The 20213-nt window shown below is 40.0% G+C and overlaps 1 protein-coding gene across 1 annotated transcript in view; it reads left to right on the top strand.

The window, feature by feature from the left end:
* The window catches only part of FBN2 (fibrillin 2), a gene marked incomplete at its 5' end in the record, with an annotated part of 254497 nt that overhangs the window by 61253 nt on the left and 173031 nt on the right, over positions 1–20213 (top strand). Inside the window, one exon of the mRNA XM_081088909.1 lies at positions 18731–18928. Within this exon, the coding sequence (XP_080945035.1) occupies positions 18731–18928 (198 nt within the window). The remainder of the gene's footprint in view (positions 1–18730; positions 18929–20213) is intronic.

The raw sequence follows: 20213 nt of genomic DNA, 5'->3' as shown, positions 1-20213 counted from the left end.
GTAAAAGGGTAATTTGCCTCCCAGCACCGGGATCAACGGAGCTGAGAGGCCTCCCAGCACCAGGATCAGTGTGACAGGGGGCAGCGCCCAAACCCCTGATCGCCTTGTGGCTCTGTGTGTGACAGGGGGCGGGGCCACAACCTCCCTATCGGCCCTGCTCTGTTTGTGACAGGGGAAGGCGCCCCAACCCCCTGATCAGCCCTGCTCTATGCTTGATAGGGGGAGCTCCCCAACCCCATGATCGCCCTGCGGCTCTGTGTGTGACAGGGTGCGGCGCCCCAACCTCCACCCCATGGGCCCTGCTCTCTGTGTGACAAGGGGCAGCGCCCCAACCCCCGATCGGCCCTGCTCTGTGTGTGACGGGGTGGAGACATAACCTCCCCATCGGCCCTGCCCTGAGTGTGAGAGTGGCGGCGCCCCAACCCCCTGATCCGCCCTGCTCTGTGTGTGACAGGGGGCAGTGGCCCAGCTCTCCTATCAGCCCTACTCTGTGAGTGACAGGGGGGAGCTCCTCAACCCCCTGATCGGCCCTGCTCTGTGCGTGACAGGGTACGGAGCCCCAACCCCCTGATGGGCCTTGCTCTGTGTGTGACAGGGGGCAGCGCCCCAACCCCCTGATTGGCCCTGCTCTGTGCGTGACAGGGGGTGGCGCCGCAACTTCCCCATCGACCCTGCCTTGAGTGTGACAGGGGGCGATGCCCCAACCCCCCAATCGGCCCTACCCTGAGCGTGACTGAGGGTGGCATCGCAACCTTCCAATCCGCCCTGCTCTGTGCATGACAGGGGGCGGCGCCCCAACTCCCCAATAGGCCCTGCTCTGAGCCCGACCAGGGGCTGCACCTAGGGATTGGGCCTGCCCTCTGCCACCCTGGAGCAGGCCTAAGCCAGCAGGTCGTTATCTCCGGAGGGGTCCCAGACTGTGAGAGGGCACAGGCCGGGCTGAGGGACACCCCCCCCCTCCGCCCCCCCGAGTGCACAAATTTTTGTGCACCGGGCCTCTAGTAAATAGGTAATATGAAATAATAAGAATCAGAATCCTCTAATTTTTAAAGGCAATCAGATACACATACTCAACCCAGCGAACATCTGGTTGGAAATTCGAAAATTTACTTTAGCATCAGGATGTTTTTCTAGATCTGGAAAGTTAGCGAAGTTTGGAAACATGTGGATGTTTAACTGAGGTTTCCTTTGATGTTCATCATCAAGCAGGCAGAGCCTCTCCTGTGGCTCAGACCCTGAGGATCTCATTGCATCCTGTGCCATATTCCTCCCCACCCAGGTCTTACGCAGCGGCATGAGGCTCAGTCCCCCGGCAAGTAGATCAAGGCTGCAGGTAGAAATCGATAATCAGAAAACCAGGAAATGTCCGGGCTAATTGTAGATCAGGGCAGTACTGCTGGAATGAAGGCTAAGCGTTGTAAATCAAAAGAGGTGCTCTCCTTTACAGACTACATGGGGAGTAAATGTTCTGCTTTGTATTTGTCCATCATACTTGCTGGCTAGGTAAAAAGGGAGATTTTTTTTTTTTCACTGAGTAGAAATTATGTGAGTCTGGTATTTCTCCTTTCAAAATAATCTATTTCTGGCTGCAAAGTATTAATTTTCAGGCTGTGAAACCTGGCTTTGATTCCAAGCAGATATTTGGGAAAGAGGGAGCTTGAATAATACAGAAAATAACCCCATAAGGAAGTATAGTACATCTTGGAAGGATCCTCCTCTCCATTTAAGTGGTTTCTTCCAGCTTTCATATCCAAGAAAATTGTATCCATGTAGAATTATGAGGAACAAAGCCATAATGAGGTTTGTACAGGCCTTTTTGCCTCCTTCATCCTTCACCTTGCAATGTCAAAATAATGGCCATGATGAAATAAAACATAGGAAAGTGTGTTGTAAACTAGAGAGTGCTCTAAACTGTTTATTGATAGCCATAATAAGAACAGCTACCAGGTACTGAGCATTTTTGAAAAGCCAGGCACTGTGCTAAGTACTTGAAGTTTTAAATACTTTTGAAGTAAACTTCAAGATGCATGTGTGCATCTCATGGCATGCACACATCCACATCATAAACTGTAAGTAAAGTTCCCTTTATTATAGCAATTTTACAACTAAGGAAACTGAGTTAAGTAACTTATGCTAGTAGTGATATATATTACTCTATCGCTATTTCTATACACGTCACAATTTTCTCTGCCTTTCATTGCTGACAACAGCCTACACAGGAATATGGGACCATGTGCTTTCTATCACCAGTCATGGGGTATCAGATCTTAAGCTCAAGAAGAATAGATGGGATCCTTGGTATATGGAGAAATAATGCAAAGAAACAGAAAAACCTCTGAACTATGATCACTTATAAATGTTTTCAATACTATTAGCTGTTTAGACAATAGTTTAGCACTGCTAAGACAGTTTGAGAGCTACAATCATGTCACAAGTCTCTAAAGTTTTCTGTGATATTTATGGTAGTAGTGATGTCATCTGGAGGAAAGCCAGTCACACCAAAGATATCATTTTATTAAATCTATTTCAGGCAGCGATGTTTGAGGATATGACAGGGACTCATCTGCTGATAAAGTTAGATAAGTGTTTGCCGAAGTGCGTTTCATCCCACACTAGTCTTGAGGTATACTATTGGATAAAAATATTTTATGGGCAAATAAATGTTGAACACTGCCTTGGCAGTTAATAATGCACATAAGTATATTAAAGGCTTCTGAAAGTTGTGAAGTTTCACACAAACACACACACACACACACACACACACACAGATTATGTCTTTGTTCAATTCTAATATGTACAAGGTCGGCAAACGTAGGTTTACAGTTGTAATACAAATAATAAATAATACAAGTTGTTTCATGTACTCACAACTATAAACCGACTTTTGCCCCCCACCCCGTATTTGACCACATAATTTTTTTTTTTACATAATAATCTGTGAAATTGGTGTTCCATTGACCACATATTGGGAACTACTGAGTTAGACCATATTTCTGAATCTGAGCTCAGCGGGTGTATTTTGTCCAGAAGGATGTCCGGTCTAATTAGCATATTACCCTTTTATTATTATAGATACTGCAGGAGAATGAGTCAGGACACCTAAGCTGTTACATCAAATCTATTTTATCTTGATGCCAGTTGCTGAAATTCCTGGCCTTTATTTTCTCATCTTTAATCACATGATCAGATCAGGTCATCTCTTAAGGGTGTTCCATCTAAAAGTTGTTACTGAAAATAATTAAAATTTAAGTGATACTTTACAGTTCTCAAAATGCTCTTATATGTCTCATCTAGAATGGCCTGGTTCCTTTTGGGAAGCTGGCAGTAAAACCCAGCACCTACCTAATACTACCAATTGGATTGGAAGTTTACTGAGTTTCATCTTCTGTAGATACAGTGTCTTCTTGGACACTTGGCCAGCATTGTCTGTAGACCAACCCCAGCACTGCAAACTCTCAAGTGTTGAAGTGATACTTGTTCATAGTCCATTCACTCAGAGAACAGAAGCTAAGCTGCTGATATGATTTGAAGTGGGTTGGCTGCCATGCCATGGGGCGCCTGATGAAAGAATTTCCATAGCTGAGAAGTACTTGTGTACTAAAGAAGTGGAAAATCTAAATCCAGGCAGACATTTAGCCATCTGAGACGTGGTGGCTCTCTTTGGAGGCATATCAAAGTGGCCAGTGAAGCATTTAATGAGCTGGGCTTCATTTATTAGTTGAAAGAAGGGGTCACAGCCTTAAAACCGAGGAAGGAATAAATGTATACAGAAAAGAGAATTTAATGCTGAGCAGGAGCCACTGATTAAACACAAGATTCCACCTCTCCCCCTACCACTCCCCCTCCATGATCAATGCTACATGGTTTTTGGTGTCTGATATATTTGTCATTCAGATTTGGCTCCATTAAGCACTATCTTTGGGTAATTTGTGACTTTGGGTAATTTCATTTAACCTATCAAGCCTACTAGAATCATCTGTAAAGGAAAGCTATTCATGCCAACCAAATAAGGATATTGTACAGATAACTGTAAATGATGGGTATAATGCCCTGCACAGACTTCATGGTTGGCACTAAAAAGGATAGAAATGATTTATAGTTTCAAACATAACCTCTTAAAGAACTGGTGCCTCAGCACCAGACGCTGTCAGCTCCTCCAGTGTGCATCCGTAGGACTTTCTGGGATGATGAAAATATTCTTTGTGCTGCCAGTACAGTAGCCACTAACCACACATGGCCCTTAAGCACTTGACATGTGGCTGGTGTGACTGAGGAACTGAATGCTTGTTTAATTTAATTTAAATTCAAAGTTTAAATTTAGAAAGCCGCATGTGGCTAATGGATACTGTTTTGGACAGCACAGCTATAGATTATAACAAACCACATTGGTGTGAAATCTTGTAACTGCTAAAATTTCTCTAAAGCACTCAATTTCATGTCAAAGATTCTACAGTTTAAAAAGTTGGTGGTGATCCCTTTAAAAGGAATCAACTAATTTAGCATCAATTTAAAAGAGGGAACAGGGTATTTTTTATGGTGAATTTATTGGCCACATTACTTGAAATCCTTCTATGCAAGATACTGTGGAAAGTTTCAGACTTTCATACTGTGAAGGAGAAAATATTCAGTAGATATCCCCAGGGATCTGTTGAATCTCACTGAAATAATGGTGTGCGTATGAGCAAGTATTTCATCTAAATATTCTCTTAAACAAAAGAATAATGTCACATTTTCTGTTATGGTACAAAATTGTAAATCATCTATTAAGTTAAGCTTTTTTATTGTGATGTTCTTATTGTTTTGAAAATAAAATTTGAAAAGACCTCTTTTACAACTTTAAGCTCTTCTTGTAGTTTTTGCTCTTGGTATGTCACTATAGCTTTAGTCTATGAAGCTTGTATCCTCTTACCAAGTTGTAATTTTTAACCATATTCTTTTCTGAATCAGTTTTTCCTTTTTGTCCTTGAATTCCACTCTATCTGATATTGATTATTGCTACTTCAGCTTCATCTTATTTATATTTTTCCTGCTGTTTCCTTTTCCTATTTTCACTTTTTTGTTATTGTTAATCCTCACTCAAGGATATTTTTTTCCATTGATTTTTAGAGATTGAAAGGGAGGGAGGGGAAGAGAGAGAGAAACATTGAAGTGAGAGAGACACCTCTATTGGTTGCCACTTGCATGTGCCCCCATTGGAGCCGGGGATCAAACCTCTAACCCAGGACAACTTGACTGGGAATTGAACTCATGACCCTTCGGTGCACAGGCCGATGTCCTAACCACTGAGCACACCACCAGGGCTTTCACTCTTATTTTAACATTTCATTTAGATGGTTTTATTATTTTTAATATTTTATACTTTTTACTTTATTTTTATTGTTGACACTATAACAGATGTCCCCAATCCCCCAACCTTTTGCTCTTCTCCATCCAGCCCCTGCCCCCTTTCCTCTGTCCATCACTAATCTGTTGTCTGTGTCTATGAATTATGCATATATGTTCTTTGACTAGTCTCTTCACCTTATTTCATCCAGTCCTCCTCCTGTCTGACAGCTGTCAGTCTGTTCCAAGTCTGATAGTTTTCTTATAGATAGAATAAAACTGAATTTTATTTTAATCAGATCTACAAATGATTTATTTGTTTGAATAAAAACTAAGCATATTCATATATTGTGATTTCAATGTATTTGGTTTATTTCTACCATTTTACTTTATATATGTATCATTGTATTTTTGTAGTTTTCCTCATTTCACCTTTGTTATCATTTTGGCTTAATGTTTCATTCCTGTACTTGCATTGCCTTTCTTCCTTAAGTAAGAAATTCTATTATATTCCTCATTAAACTTGTGATTACTTTTCTGTCTTTCCCATTATATTGAAATCTGTCTCTTTCTCCCTTACAACTTTTATATACTATACTATTGAAATTAAATAATACCTATTTCTCTTATCTTAAGAGACATGTTACTTGTTTATATCTCCCAGTCCCCATTTGAGCTCTTAAGGAATAATTAATTTCTAAGATCTCATCATGGCAAATACTTCTGCACCCCCATCCCTGACATTATTATTTCAAGCTATTATCATATGGCTCTTTTGTTTCCAGAATTCTTTCTCAAAATTATGAATTAACTAGAGGCCCGGTGCACGAAATTCATGCATGGGTAGGTTATCAGGGCCAATCGGGGCCTTCCTTCCCCTGGCTGCCAGCTGCTGACCGGGGCCTTCCTTTGTTACACACTGCCCCCTGGTGGTCAGTGCAGATCATAGCGAGCAGTCGAACTCTTGTGGGTCTAACTCCCGAGGGGACAATTTGCATATTAGCCTTTTATTATATAGGACAGTGATGGCGAACCTTTTGAGCTCGGCATGTCAGCATTTTGAAAAACCCTAACTTAACTCTGGTGCCGTGTCACATATAGAAATTTTTTGATATTTGCAACCATAGTAAAACAAAGACTTATATTTTTGATATTTATTTTATATATTTAAATGCCATTTAACAAAGAAAAATCAACCAAAAAAAATGAGTTCACGTGTCACCTCTGACACACGTGTCATCGGTTCGCCATCACTGATATAGGATAACCTGTATAACTTATTTTACTGTATTTTAAAACTCCATACTACAGGTGAGAAAACTAATGTTAAGTTATTTAAACTTTTTTGCAGTGACCCTGTTCTTTCTTTATGGAAATGAAAGTCATTTTTTGTTGTTTTCATTTAGTCATAGGGTTCAGAGGTTCGGAGAGTTCACAAGGCTGCATTTTTGGGGATATACCTTTTATTCATTATTGCTATCTAGGACCCCATGAGCCATTTAACAAGAAGATGTAGGGCTACTTTTTATTTAAGCATAGGTAATTTTTTCCTAGTATTTCTTTATTCTCTGTTTTTAAAATCTTATTTTGAAATTCATATTATTTATATTCTGGCCTCTAGTTTCTGTTGTCTAAATCTTATCTTATGATATTAATTGCTTAGAAATTTTTCTCTGTGTTATAAGCTGTTTCTTCCATTGATCTTCTAGACAATTAATTTAGCTTGAAGCAGTGGCCATTCATTTTTCTGTTCTGAATATTGAAAGGGTTTACTTTCCTGAACCAAAGAAAGACTTTAGACTTTGAATTTTTATATGCGCATTTGTGAAGCAAATTCTCTCAGTACCAATACCAGTCAGGCTACATGGGTTTCTCCAGCAATTAGAAGCTTACTGGCTTCTGTTTGCAATTAGAAGCTTACTGGCTGTGTAAGATTTGATCATTTTATTTTACTGAGCTGGTGTCATAGTACTTTGACCTTTCTAGTGAGATGTTTCAGGGGGATCTCTTTGTTCTTGAGCCCCTCCTAGGGTTCATGTGTGAGGAACAGGTATAAGGCTCCAACAAGAGGTCCAGTAATGGTTCACTTGCCCAGTGTAGACTACCACCCATGCTGGGCCATTTGTGCCAGCAAGATCTGTTGACCACACTTCATGCAGCAGGTAACAGAGTCAGGGCTCCCCCTTGAATCTGATGGATTCATTGACAGATGCTACTTGTGTCCTCTTAGAAGGGCATATGATCTGTGTGTGGTCTTCCTTGCTCTTTAGCATTTTCCTAAAACTCCTAAGAAATTAAATCCCCAGTAATGAGTCACATGACACTTTCTCATTCCTCAGGAAAGCCCCCAGCCCCTTTAGTTAGATGTTATACTTGAAATGGATGTCAGGACAGAATTATAGAAGAAGGGCTTTTGATTTCCTGGGAAGGGTGTGGTTTATTGATTTCATCAACTCAATAATATTCATACAGCTGCTTCTTGCTCAGGAGGAGTTGATTTGGGCAGAAATTTCAATAAGAAGGTGGTATATTGGCTCAGCCATGGTCACTCAGTGGTTGAGCATCGATCTATGAACTAGGAGGTCATAGTTTGATTCCTGTCAGAGCATACGCCAGGATTGTGGGTTTGATCCCCAATTGTGCAGGAGGCAGCCAATCAATAATTCTCTCTCATCATTGAAATTTCTAGTTCTCCCTCTCCCTTCCTCTCTGAAAGAAATAAAAATATATTGTAAAAAAGAAAGTAGTATATTGAATCCATATTATTATAGAAAGGCTTTGTCAACTAATGTACCTAATATAGTATTTTATTCACTGCTACTGCAATCCAGTTTTGCATTTGGATCAAGGGAAATATAAGATTTGTTCAAGCACTGGTTTTCATTGATTCTGTTTCTGAGTTTATTAATAATGAAAAAATGCTTTATGAGAATATGCCAATTTTTCCTGGAATTATTCAGGCCTACTTAACTACATATAGGTTTTTCTTAGATACCATAAAATTTGGTACTTCGTCAATTTGACTTGTGTATGATCCATCTTTTGTTGTGAACCATTTGTGTTTCTAGCCTCCTTATTAATTCACAACAAAATATTTTCATCTCTTTAATTTTCTCCTTCAAAACTGATGATATCCTTCTGCTTGAATAATCTTATTAGTTTTTAATTGTCAGCATTGTTTGTTGCCCCTAAAGTAAGTTAATTGGCTTTGCTCTTGGGAGAGTGCACTTGAAGTTCATAGGCCATGAATTTTGGGACCACGTCTTTGATGACCTTCATCCTTATGAAACATGACATCAAAGATAGCAATTTTGTTTGCATCATTGCCCAACACCTAATTACCTTCCCTGCCTGTTCATTCTTAAAAAGCCCTTTGATGTCTGCAGTAGCCTTGTGCTTTGAAAGACTAGAAAATGGTGCAAGGGATCTGTCTTTACTGAGTTCATGCTCCTCTGAAATATTAAATAATGGTATTATGCTAGAAAGACGATTCAGTGAAACTGTGGTAATTAAAGTAATTACTCATCTATTTGCAGGAGCAAAAGTCTTTAATTTACCAAGGGTCTCAATTTAGAGAGAGAATTTCTCCCTGATACACTAGTTTGCTAGGTGGAGACTCATCTTTGGGAGAAACCAGAAGCAAAGCAAGACTGGGCTTGCAAATTTGGAGATAGGAGATTATACTTGGGGGGTGGCAGCAGGCATTTGTGAGGTTGTGGCAATATTCATTAAAATGGTAAAGCACTTTGGTTTCTTAGGAGAAGGCAAAGCCACCAGAAACTAAGAATGCAGATGATCCACGTCGGGTTTAATGAACCCAGCATGCATGGTGTAGCGCTTAGAGTGAGGCGGGTCCCCAAGTCAAAGCTCAGCTTCACTAGCTCTTTGATTGTCTTTGAATGACTTATTCTCTGACTTTTAATTTTTTTATTTGTAAAAATGGCAAAAATATTTTTAGTACTTCAGAGTAAAAAGAGATAGTTTATAGAAAGGGTCACTGTAAAGTGCCTGCAACAGGTTTAATTTTCTTCCCTTGATTGTCAAAAATGGGGACAATGAGTTGTCATAATTCATGAACAATAAGAGATGCCATCAAACCATTTGCCTCTACTGTTGAGAGTGTAAAGTAGTGCCACCTATTCAGAGAGCAGTTCAGAATATTAGTTTGAGTATTTTTCAAACTTGACACTTGACCCAGAAATCCAGTGCTTAGGAATTTGCCTTACAGAAAGCCAAAGCATGTAGTCAATAAATATGTTCAATTGCAGTCAATTGTAAACAACATAAATGTCCATCACAAGGTGAGTAGTAAGTGTTGCTGGGGATGCGTTAGTGCCCTCCATGGTGACTTTGTATATGAAAAAGACTCAAAGTTTATTTTGGTGGTGAAAAATCCAGGTTTGCTTTATCTATACTACTAAAAGAGTAATATGCAAATTGGTCATGACGCCCTCACAGTCACGACCGGATATGCTAATTAGTCTTGACCAGTATGCAAATTGACCACTCCAACACAGTAAAAGGAGAGGGATATGCTCAGGATATGCTCATTAGCCATGATATACTAATTAGTCAAGACCAGTATGCAAATTGACCATCACTCCAACACACAAGATGGCTGCCCCTATGTGGTCAAAGATGGCTGCCCCATGTGGCCACAAGATGGCCTGCAGGGGAGGGCAGTTGGGGGGACCAGACCTGTAGGGGAAGGCAGTTGGAAGGGACCAGGCTTGTAGGGGAGGGCAGTTGGGGGCGACCAGGCCTGCAAGGGAGGGCTGTTGGGGGGGACCAGGCCGGCAGGGGAGGGATGTTGGGGGTGACCAGGCCTGCAGGGGAGGGCAGTTGAGGGGGACCAGGCCTGCAGGGGAGGGCAATTGAGGGGGACCAGGCCTGCAGGGGAGGGCAGTTGGGGGCAATCAGGCTGGCAGGGGAGTGGTTAGGGGGTGATCAGGCTGGCAGGCAGAAGCAGTTAGGGGCAATCAGACAGGCAGGCAGGCAAGCGGTTGGGAGCCAGCAGTCCTGGATTGTGAGAGGGATGTTCCAGATTGGAGAGGGTGCAGGCTGGACTGAGGGACACCCCCCCCCCCTCCCCCGCACATGAATTTCATGCCCCGGGCCTCTGGTTTAAATATAATTTCAAAACCATAGTTATTATTTGAGCTTTTACAAAAATATATTTTTAAACTGTGAACTATGTATAACATAAAATTGGCCATCTTAAACCATTTTTAAGTGTATGCTTCTGTGGCATTTAGTACATTTACATTGTTGTGCTACCATCATCATTCAATCCACAGAACTCTTTTCATCTTGCAAAACTGAAACCCTGTACCCTTTAAACACTGACTACTTATTTCCCTTTCCCTCCAGCCCCCTGACATCCACCATACTACTTTCTGTCTCTATGAATTTGACTACTCTAATGGAATCAGAACATTTTCCCTTTTGGAACTGGCTTATTTCACTGAGAGTGATGTCCTCAGGGTTCATCTGTGTTGTTAAAATGTCAGAATTCCCTTCCTTTTTAAGGCTGCGTAATATTCCACAGTGTGTATTTTGTTTATCTATTCATCCATCAGTGGACACTTGGGTTGCATCCACCTCTTAACAATTGTGAATAATGCTGCTATGAACATGGGTCTGCAAATATTTCTTCAAGTCCCTGTTTTCAATTGTTTAGGGTATATTCCTTGAGCTTTTAAATGCAACTTATAAATATTACTAATACATTAAAAAATCTAGTGGATTTTAGTAGTCACTTTAAGAGGCTTTTAAATGATATTTGATTCCATTTTCATACTTGTTAATGAATCACCTCCATATCTTTTAAACTGCTTTTATATATTAAATACATGTAATATTTTCAATTGTGCAACTTAAAAATCTTGGCAGCTACTCAACTCTTAAAAAGGTAATTAAAAACTAAATGTATCAATACTCAAACCTATAAATATTAATTTATAAAACTTGAATTTCATTTCAATGACCTAATTCTGTATGTATGCATAGTCACATTTAACTTAAAAATCACAACTTTAAAGAAATGAGTTATTTATTTTAAATTGTGATTACAGGACAATCTAAAGGAAAGGATCAAATGCTGTTAAATATTACAGTTACATAATTTTTGCACAGATTTCTTAAAGGAAAAGTATTCACTTAATGGCTTTGATTCTCTTAAACATTTCTGTACTTAATTCTCATTTCCCAAGATTGACATCAAGGAAGATAATTACCATCTAGTTATTTGAGTTTATTTAACCCTGAATATTTAACCCAGCATGAAGTCTGGATCTGCAGACATTCAGGGTACCTTTTATTGAAACTATAAAAACTATTACATCATTTCATATATTTGGGAAGTTTCCTTCTCTGCTTGCTCCATTTATGTCTATGATCAGAGATTTCAGCTGGCATACTGACTAGATTCTCAATTATTATCCTAAGAGGATATATCAAACCTTATTTATAATTACTGTGTAAAAACTCTATTATTCAAAGGAGACAGTCACATAGCCAGATTGTTAGACACATTTCGTTGTTTATTATATGCACTCATGTATGCAGCTCTCATGCAAGTGATCACTTGATTACATGCTGCATTTCTTTGGTTCCTGAGAATGGAAATGCCTTTTTGCCTAAGTCCAAAGACTGTGCAGCTTGATGGAAATTCCATATATTTTCATATACTTTCTAGGATCAGGCAATTCTTTGTACTAAAGTGGGAATGGATGGAATTCTGATACCTTGTGGCATTGTTTGACTTGTAGTTACAGCATATAAAGTCTCTAACAGGGCATCCCATTGCATAGTGTGAGGTGATGACATTTACATTACAGTATGTGTGGATAGCTTCTCCCTGTTATGCGGTGTACAATCTCTGCTGCTGTATAGCATAACTATATTCTTCTGACATTTAAGTAAATGCTGTTTCAGCCACATGGGTAGCCAATGATTTATTACTATCACTCTAACTGTTTTCCCTTCTCATGTGAGACCTTATAGGGGCACCTAGTCCATTAATCCTTTGTTGGGTGTTTCCTTCCCACGTCCCGCGTGGGTCAGGGTTCAGGAACTGGAAGCAGAGCCGCACACAAATGAAAATGAAAAGACAAGAGATAATTTGGGAATATTGGGGGGGGGGGGCCAGGCGGGCAAGTCCAACTCAAGGGGAAGGACCTCCTCCCGTGCTCAGGCCTCACCAAGCTTTTATTGATTCTGGGATGCACCCATAGCATAGCCCTTAGGCATGTGACCCCCTGCAACAGGCAGACTAGCCCATCAGCAAAGATTTACATAATAATAAATGGGGGAGTAGTTTCAGCTACCACTGTCTGGACAAACAGAGGTGGCGCCTAGCTCCAATCTTTGCTAGGGCTTCAAAGGCACCCAGCCTTTGGGGGGGTTCTCTGTCTACGCTTATCAGATAGTGAAGGCAATAAACAGTTTCCCACAATCCTTCTCCTACTACTTAATCTTCCATTCCTCTCTCTTTCTCACTTCCCATTTAATCCACCATAGATTCCATGGTCCATCATTTAAAAATATGTATTAACAATACTCTAAACTCCCTTGCCATTTGAATTTATTTTTCACATCTAATAGACAAAACCCTAACCATGGATGAACCCTAATCTCTGAGTGAGCCTGTCAGCTGCCTAGAGTCACTAGAAAATAGGCTTATTGTTGGCACTGTAAATTCATCTTGTTCATCTACCATAGAGAGGCCCTGGATGTCCCCTAGGAACCTGCTGGGTTCTCAGGTCAGCTCTGATGCACAGTATCTGCAGTACCATTTCAGCCTCAAAGATCAGACTTCCAGCCACCCACCACCAAAGACCTATCATCCCATCTCCTGTTTCATGAAGTAGACATAGGTGGGAGAGGACATTGATCATTTCCCTCTACTATATAAATATGCCTGTATCTCTGTGCATCCTGCCCTTCTTCCCTCAGGCTACAAGAGAAGTGCTTTTCTTCTATCTAAGGTAACTGCTCCACACAAATTCCGGTTTCACTCAGTCTGACTCCTTAGGGATCTTGTACTAAATATTATTATTCCTTTAGTAATTATAATCCCTCCCTTTTAACTACATCCCATTCCCATTGGCTTTTAGAAATGCTCATCTTTTCCACAAAACAGAAGAAAACTATAACATTAAAAAAATAACAACAAAATCTCTTTTTCCTAAACCCCAAACCCCCCACCAGACCTATTTCTGTCTTTACCTTCCAGTAACCTCTCCAAAGGTTGTCTGATTGTCTGCACAGAAATAATACTCAGCTTTGGTTATCTAGCATTGTTTAGCATCTCTAGCTATATTAAGTGGACTTAAGAAATTACTAGTGGCCCGGTGCATGGATTTGTGCACATTGAAAGGAAATTAATTAGAAGAAAGATTCGTGTGGTAATTACAGTACTACAAAAAATTACATGTTGAAATAGTGTATATAATATAGTATTATAAAATTAAAATAAAAAATATGTTAATATTGCTATTCTCCCTTTTTCTATAATAGATGGTGCCAGCGAGAGCTTTATATGTATCACACATGCGCAAGTCAATGTTTATTTTTAAATTGCCAGTGCGTCATTTGTACCGGCCGGTTGGTTGTTCGTGGACGGATAGACGGATGGTTGGTCACTTAGCCATATATATATATAAATAAATAAATATATCTATCTATCTATATATATATATAGATAGATAGATATATAGATATATAGATATATATATATATAGATATAGATATAGATAGATAGATCTTAATTAGTAATACTTGCAAATAACATGAGAATGTTTAAAAATTGGGACTCTAACCCTGGCCTCTGTGGCTCAATGGTTGGAGTGCTGTCCTGCAAACCAGAGGATTTGATATTTTAATATCACTATTCGCTCTTTCTCTATAATAGCAGTGGTGCCAGTGAGAGCTTTATATGTATCGTGCATGCGTGAGTCAACGTTTATTTTTAAATTGCCAGTGTGTCATTTGTACCAGCCAGTTGGATTGACTGCCGGTCACTTAGCCTTTTATATAAACAGATAGCAAAATTCTCAAATATATTCAATTATGTTTATTTAAAGTAAAATGGTAACATAGGATATAATTAAAAAGATAATAAATAAAAGATATTAGAAGGATATGGAAAATTGGAGCCCACATTCATTGCTGGTAAGAATATAAAATGGCGAAGCTATATTGGAAAACAGTTTGGCAGTTTCATAAAAAGTTAAACATACATTTGCCATACAACTCAGCAGATGGCCACTGATTAGCAGATGTGCTATATTCATACAATGGAATACTATTCAGCAGGAAAAAGGAGTCAAGAACTGACTCATGCCATAGCATGGATGATCCATTTTGCTAAGCTCAAGAAGCCAGCCAAAAAAGACAACATATTATATGATTCCACTCGTATAAATTTCCAGAAAAGGAAATTTTATAGTGGCAGAAGTAGATTCATGGATGACTGGGGCTGGAAATAGGCACAATGAATCTTTTTGGGGTGATGCAAACGTTCCAAAATTGGTAAGGAATAAGAAGTACACACTTTTAGTTATAAATTAAGTCAAATAGTTATAAAGTACAGCATAGGGAATATACTCAATGATATATATATATATATATATATATATATATATATATATATATAATATGCAAATGAGTTTGGGACTCCGTAATGATCACAACCAGCTCAGGAGGAGGGGCTGGGCGTGGTCCCAAGCCTGAGAGAACAACACGCAGGCGTGACCTGGAGCCTGAGAGACCAACACAGAGGGGCGCCTGCTCCGAGCCTCTGTGGCACAGCTGAGGGCAGGCCCCCAGCGGGGACACACACACACACACACACACACACACACACACACACACATATACACACAGAGCGCTTGCTCCAAGTCTCCGCGGCCGTCCCCTGAGGGCTCCGGACTGTGAGAGGGGCAGGCTGGGCTGAGGGACCCCCATCCCCCTGTGCACGAATTTCATGCACCGGGCCTCTAGTATTATAATAACCTTGGTGGGATCACTTTGTAAGGTATATACATGTTTAATCACCATGTTGCACACCTGAAACTTACATAATATTGTATGTCAATTATAATTTTTTAAAAAAATACCTGCTGAGAAGCCAAAATCAAAACAAAACAAAACAAAAATTTGGAATGCAGTAAAGGTTGTGCAATTAATAAAAATTATTGAATTGTACATTTAAGACAGGTAAATATATGATAGATAAGTTGTACTTTAATGAAGTTACAGAAAGAAGCAGCAAGCACCAAATCATTTGATGAGTTTGTTAACTGCACCATTTGCTTAATGTCAATGAAAGTGAAATTATATAAAACAAGTTAACATGATATACTGCTCTTAGATATTAGGATATCAAAATAATAATATTTGTGTTTCACAAGCTAATTTTAAACAACATTTTCTTGCTCATATAATAATGAGGGAAATACCTCTTTCCAACCCACTGGTTCCAGCTACCAAAGTGATAAGGAGGTCTCTTCTTTTATACTTTGTTAACACACTGCAAGTGTGTCCTTTCCTTGTCTATGCATGGTTAGGATGGCATACAGTATCTGACCAATGATGAAATCTTGGTGAAGAGAATCCATAGCCAATAACATTTAATTAAGGTCTTTTAGAATTCTTTGACCATAATTAAAATACTGTAAAGTTTGGAATAGAATGTTTTGATCTAAGAAAATTAAATCCCTTTTCAATCTCTAATATTTGTTCACATACATGTTAGTAATTCTTGAATAATGAGGTGACATTGTAAGTTTAAATTTTAAAGTAATCAGTTGCCAACCCGAAAGTAAAACGCAATCATATAAGAAACTAGGTTCATCACAATTTGTAAGGAAGGAAATTTAGGCAAAAGAAATAAGGAATGGCATAAACTCTGTTCTTAGGAAGGGGAGTCTGAGGTTGGCTTTATTAGAACCTTCAACATGAAATGACACACATCTATCATTTTCCAGATACACCTCTTCTCTAAAGAGACAGACTGAAAGGACATAATTCTAAGGAGGCGTTGCAGTTAGAAGGAATGAATTTCCTGACAAGTTGGTTTATTTAAGAATGGGATTATGAGAGAGACTATGCAGGCTTCTCTCTGGGAATCCTAAATGTGTACAGAATGTCAACATAGGTATATATGCATGAATCTACCAAAGAAATAAGCATTTTATATTTTTTGTGAAAACTTTTCCTCAATTTCTTCAAAACTTGACTTACTTTGTTGTGAGTCTAATATTTATTTAAAATGGCAAAATAATGTGTTGTCTGGAGGACAGTAGAGTAGGTTTAAAAAATTTATAACCTGGCAATTTGTGGTGTGTGAAGCATGCTTATTTACAAGGTTGACATACCTACGTGTATACTACAAAGATGGTCTTTTTCAGAAATGTGATTTGTAGCCAGCACATCTGTTGTTCTTATGTAAGGGATTACAGTGAACTATTTTGGTTGAACTTCAACTGCAGAGTAACAGAATGTTAAAACAGCGTGCTAAAAAGGTGTTCCCTCTTTGAAATTTTGTTTCATTATAATGAACTTTTAAAGTGTTCTTTATATGAGAAAACCTCATTCTTCATTAAAAAAATAGAAGTTTTATGTGGGTTTAAGTTGTATTTTTGTCATTCTATAGCATTTAGATGATATCTAAGCATTTTAAATGTTAAATTATATCCAAGTTTGATATTGTCCAGTAACAATTTTTCATAAAACCTCATCAACAGCCCTGGTTGAGTTACTCAGTTGGTTGGTGCATCACCCCATACACCAAAAGGTTGTGGATTCCATTCCTGGTCAGGGCACATACCTAGGTTTTGGGTTCAATCCCAGGTTGGGGTTTGTGTAGGAGGCAACCAATCAATGTTTTCCTCTCATCTATATCCCCCCTCTCCACCCCCGCCCCTCCACACGCTTCCTTTGAGTCTTGTTCCTTTGAATGTGAGATATTTTTTGTCTTTTAAAAATCTCAAATAAACTGTTCTGGCTTTTCCTTGCATTAGGGCTTGTTAGGAAATCCTATTATGTTACATTCCCAAGAGTTAATAAGCTGCATGCATACAATCTCTGTGAAAGGGAAATTTCCCCCCACATATTTCTGTTGTAATTTTTAACAAATATTAATCATTTAATTGGTCAGTCTTCAGCAAACTGACCTTTATTTTCTGTGTTTCTCAAAACAGCAGCAACAACATTCAAATTAAAAATGATTTAATGTTTCAGTTCTGCTTAAAAGAACATATACTGATCATCTAAAAATTTCATTCAAGTAAATTATAGCAGGAAGAGGTGTAGAGTAGGAATGCCTAGCTTTCAAGTTGCCCAGTCTAGATCAGTCCTTCTTAAACCTTAAAGTGCATATGGATCTCCTGAATATCTTGTTAAAACGCAGATTCTGGTTCAGTGATTCTGAAGTGGAACCTGAGTTGGCGTTTCTCACCAGCTCCCAAGTGCTGCACTACCAATAAGTTGCTAGTCCATGGACCACACTTTGAGATGCGGGGGTCTAAAGAGACTGTCCTCAATATTCATAGAAAACTCTTCCTACAGATCATATGTGACATACATTTGCAAACATTTTTATTGCCCTCATAACGAAGTTGAACAATGGTATAGTCATCTTCTAGAGAATGGAGATCATATAATATTAACTTACTTAGAAGGAATCCATGACTATGAGCCTCCTTATACTGTCTTTCTAGCTAGCTGAGCTACATATACAACTAAACAGACTGACACACAAACAAAAATCAAATTGTTAGACCTAAATATTCATAAATTATTAGGCTGGCCAAATATATTTGTGATATGGAAGGATATATCTTTATCGGTTCCATTTTGATTTTGTGAACTGTTATCTACCTAGTAAGGAAAGAAAATCTTTGCTAGGTAAGAGAAGTTATTCAAGCAGGCGCCTGGGAGCAGGCGGGGCATGTGAATCAGTGCGGAGTGCTGGGAGTGGATGGGGAGCGGTGTCATTCAGAGGGTACACATGGCTCCATCACTGCCATGAAGTATGGCAGGCTAGCATGGCCAGAGCTTCAGCTTTTCAAGAAAAGCCAGAAATAAAAATTTCATGTGAAAGTTCCCAATTTAAAATGTTGGCTACTAAATTTAAATTCTTTAAAAACATTATGCGGGCCAAGAAAACACATCTGTGTCCCAGACACAGCCCCTGAGCCACCCACTTACAATGTCTAATGTTGTAGACTACACTAAAGTCTCATGTTTTGAAAAATGAATTTTCAAAATGAAACTTTCTGACCTTTTGTCTTTAGCCACTTTTGTCAGAAGAAATAGACTCTGCTTTATGTATTTGGAGGTACTGGAGTAAGATTGGTGTGTGATCAGTAAACCTGTCTTTTCATCTTCTTTCACATTCCAGATTACAGGACTGGCCCATGTTTCACTCAGGTCAACAACCAGATGTGCCAAGGGCAGCTGACAGGCATTGTCTGCACGAAGACTCTGTGCTGTGCCACCATTGGCCGGGCCTGGGGCCACCCCTGTGAGATGTGTCCGGCCCAGCCTCAGCCCTGCCGGCGGGGCTTTATCCCCAACATCCGCACTGGAGCTTGCCAAGGTGAGTTAGCCGTCTGCCTATGTACAGAGTCACCCACATGTCAGGTCTTCTTTCACTGCACTTGCAGGACCTGCCACTATGGGGGTAACCTTTAACCCTGTACCATTTCTGAGAGCAGCTTCATTAGCAAGCATGACCAGAGATGGCTTATCTTTTGGGCACCTAATAACTAATTATTTTTCAACTCTTGACATAAATGGAGAAGCGAGAGGTAATATGAAAAATTGGAGAAAATTTTAAAATACAGTTTAAAATATTTAATAGAGTCAGAAGACAAACCACTCCATGTCTTCATCCACTTGGCACGCTATGCTCTCTTCCACAGCTCCTCAAACTATACAGATGTAAATACTCAGGAAAAACATTTTATCCTTTTTCCTAATCTCATTCAAGATATGAGAACCCGAGCCTAGGCAACAGGGAGAAGAGAGCTACCCAATATTATTATTAATAGTGTCTTCAAAGACAAAGTGTGGACTTCCAGGATTACAGTTATTTCAGAGTTTATAACCTGGTTGTTTGCTGTCTTGTCTGCAGGCAATTTTCCCAAACTCATTCTGATACATATCCTAATATATAAAAACCCAGGGCCCATAACGACCAACCAAAGGCTTGACCAAACAATGGAAGTAAGTCCTGTAGTCAGTGCTGGGTTGCAGTGGTGACCCAGCACTGACTGCCACTGGTGCGGGCGCAGCGACCCAGCACTGACTGCCGAGGGGGCTGCAGATCAGGCCCAGAGAGAGGCCAGGAGAGAGAGGCAGGGTCTGATCCGCAGCCTCCATGGCAGCTGTTGATCAGCCATTGCCTCTCTCTTTCTCTCCGGCTTCGTTAGCAGCTGCACCTGTGTTTCTCTCCGGGCCTCCATGGGGGCTGCTGATCAGCCCTGCCTCTCTGATCAGGCCCGGATATAGGTCCGGAGATGCTGACTGGCATAGAAACCGACCAATCAGAACTAAATCTGGGTGAACTGTGTGGAGCCAATGGCTGTCTAGGAGGCGGAGCTTTTGATGCTGACTGGCATAGAAATTGCCCAATCAGAACCAAATTGGCTGGCAGGGGAGGGCAGTTGGGGGCAAGATCAGGCCAGCAGGGGAGGGCAGTTAGGGGCTATCAGGCTGGCAGGCAGAGGCAGTTAGGGGTGATCTTGCAGGCAGGCAGAGGGGTTAGGGGCAATCAGGCAGACAGGCAGGTGAGCAGTTAGGAGCCGTGGTCCCAGATTGTGAGAGGGATGTCAATTGCTGGAGGCCCACAGGGATTGGGCCTAAACTGACAGTCAGACATC

The sequence above is a fragment of the Myotis nattereri genome, assembly GCF_964212035.1.
Source record: "Myotis nattereri genome assembly, chromosome: 4".
Lineage (NCBI taxonomy): Eukaryota > Metazoa > Chordata > Mammalia > Chiroptera > Vespertilionidae > Myotis > Myotis nattereri.
Note: the sequence above shows the minus strand (reverse complement) of the source record. Positions and strands in the feature narration are given on the sequence as shown.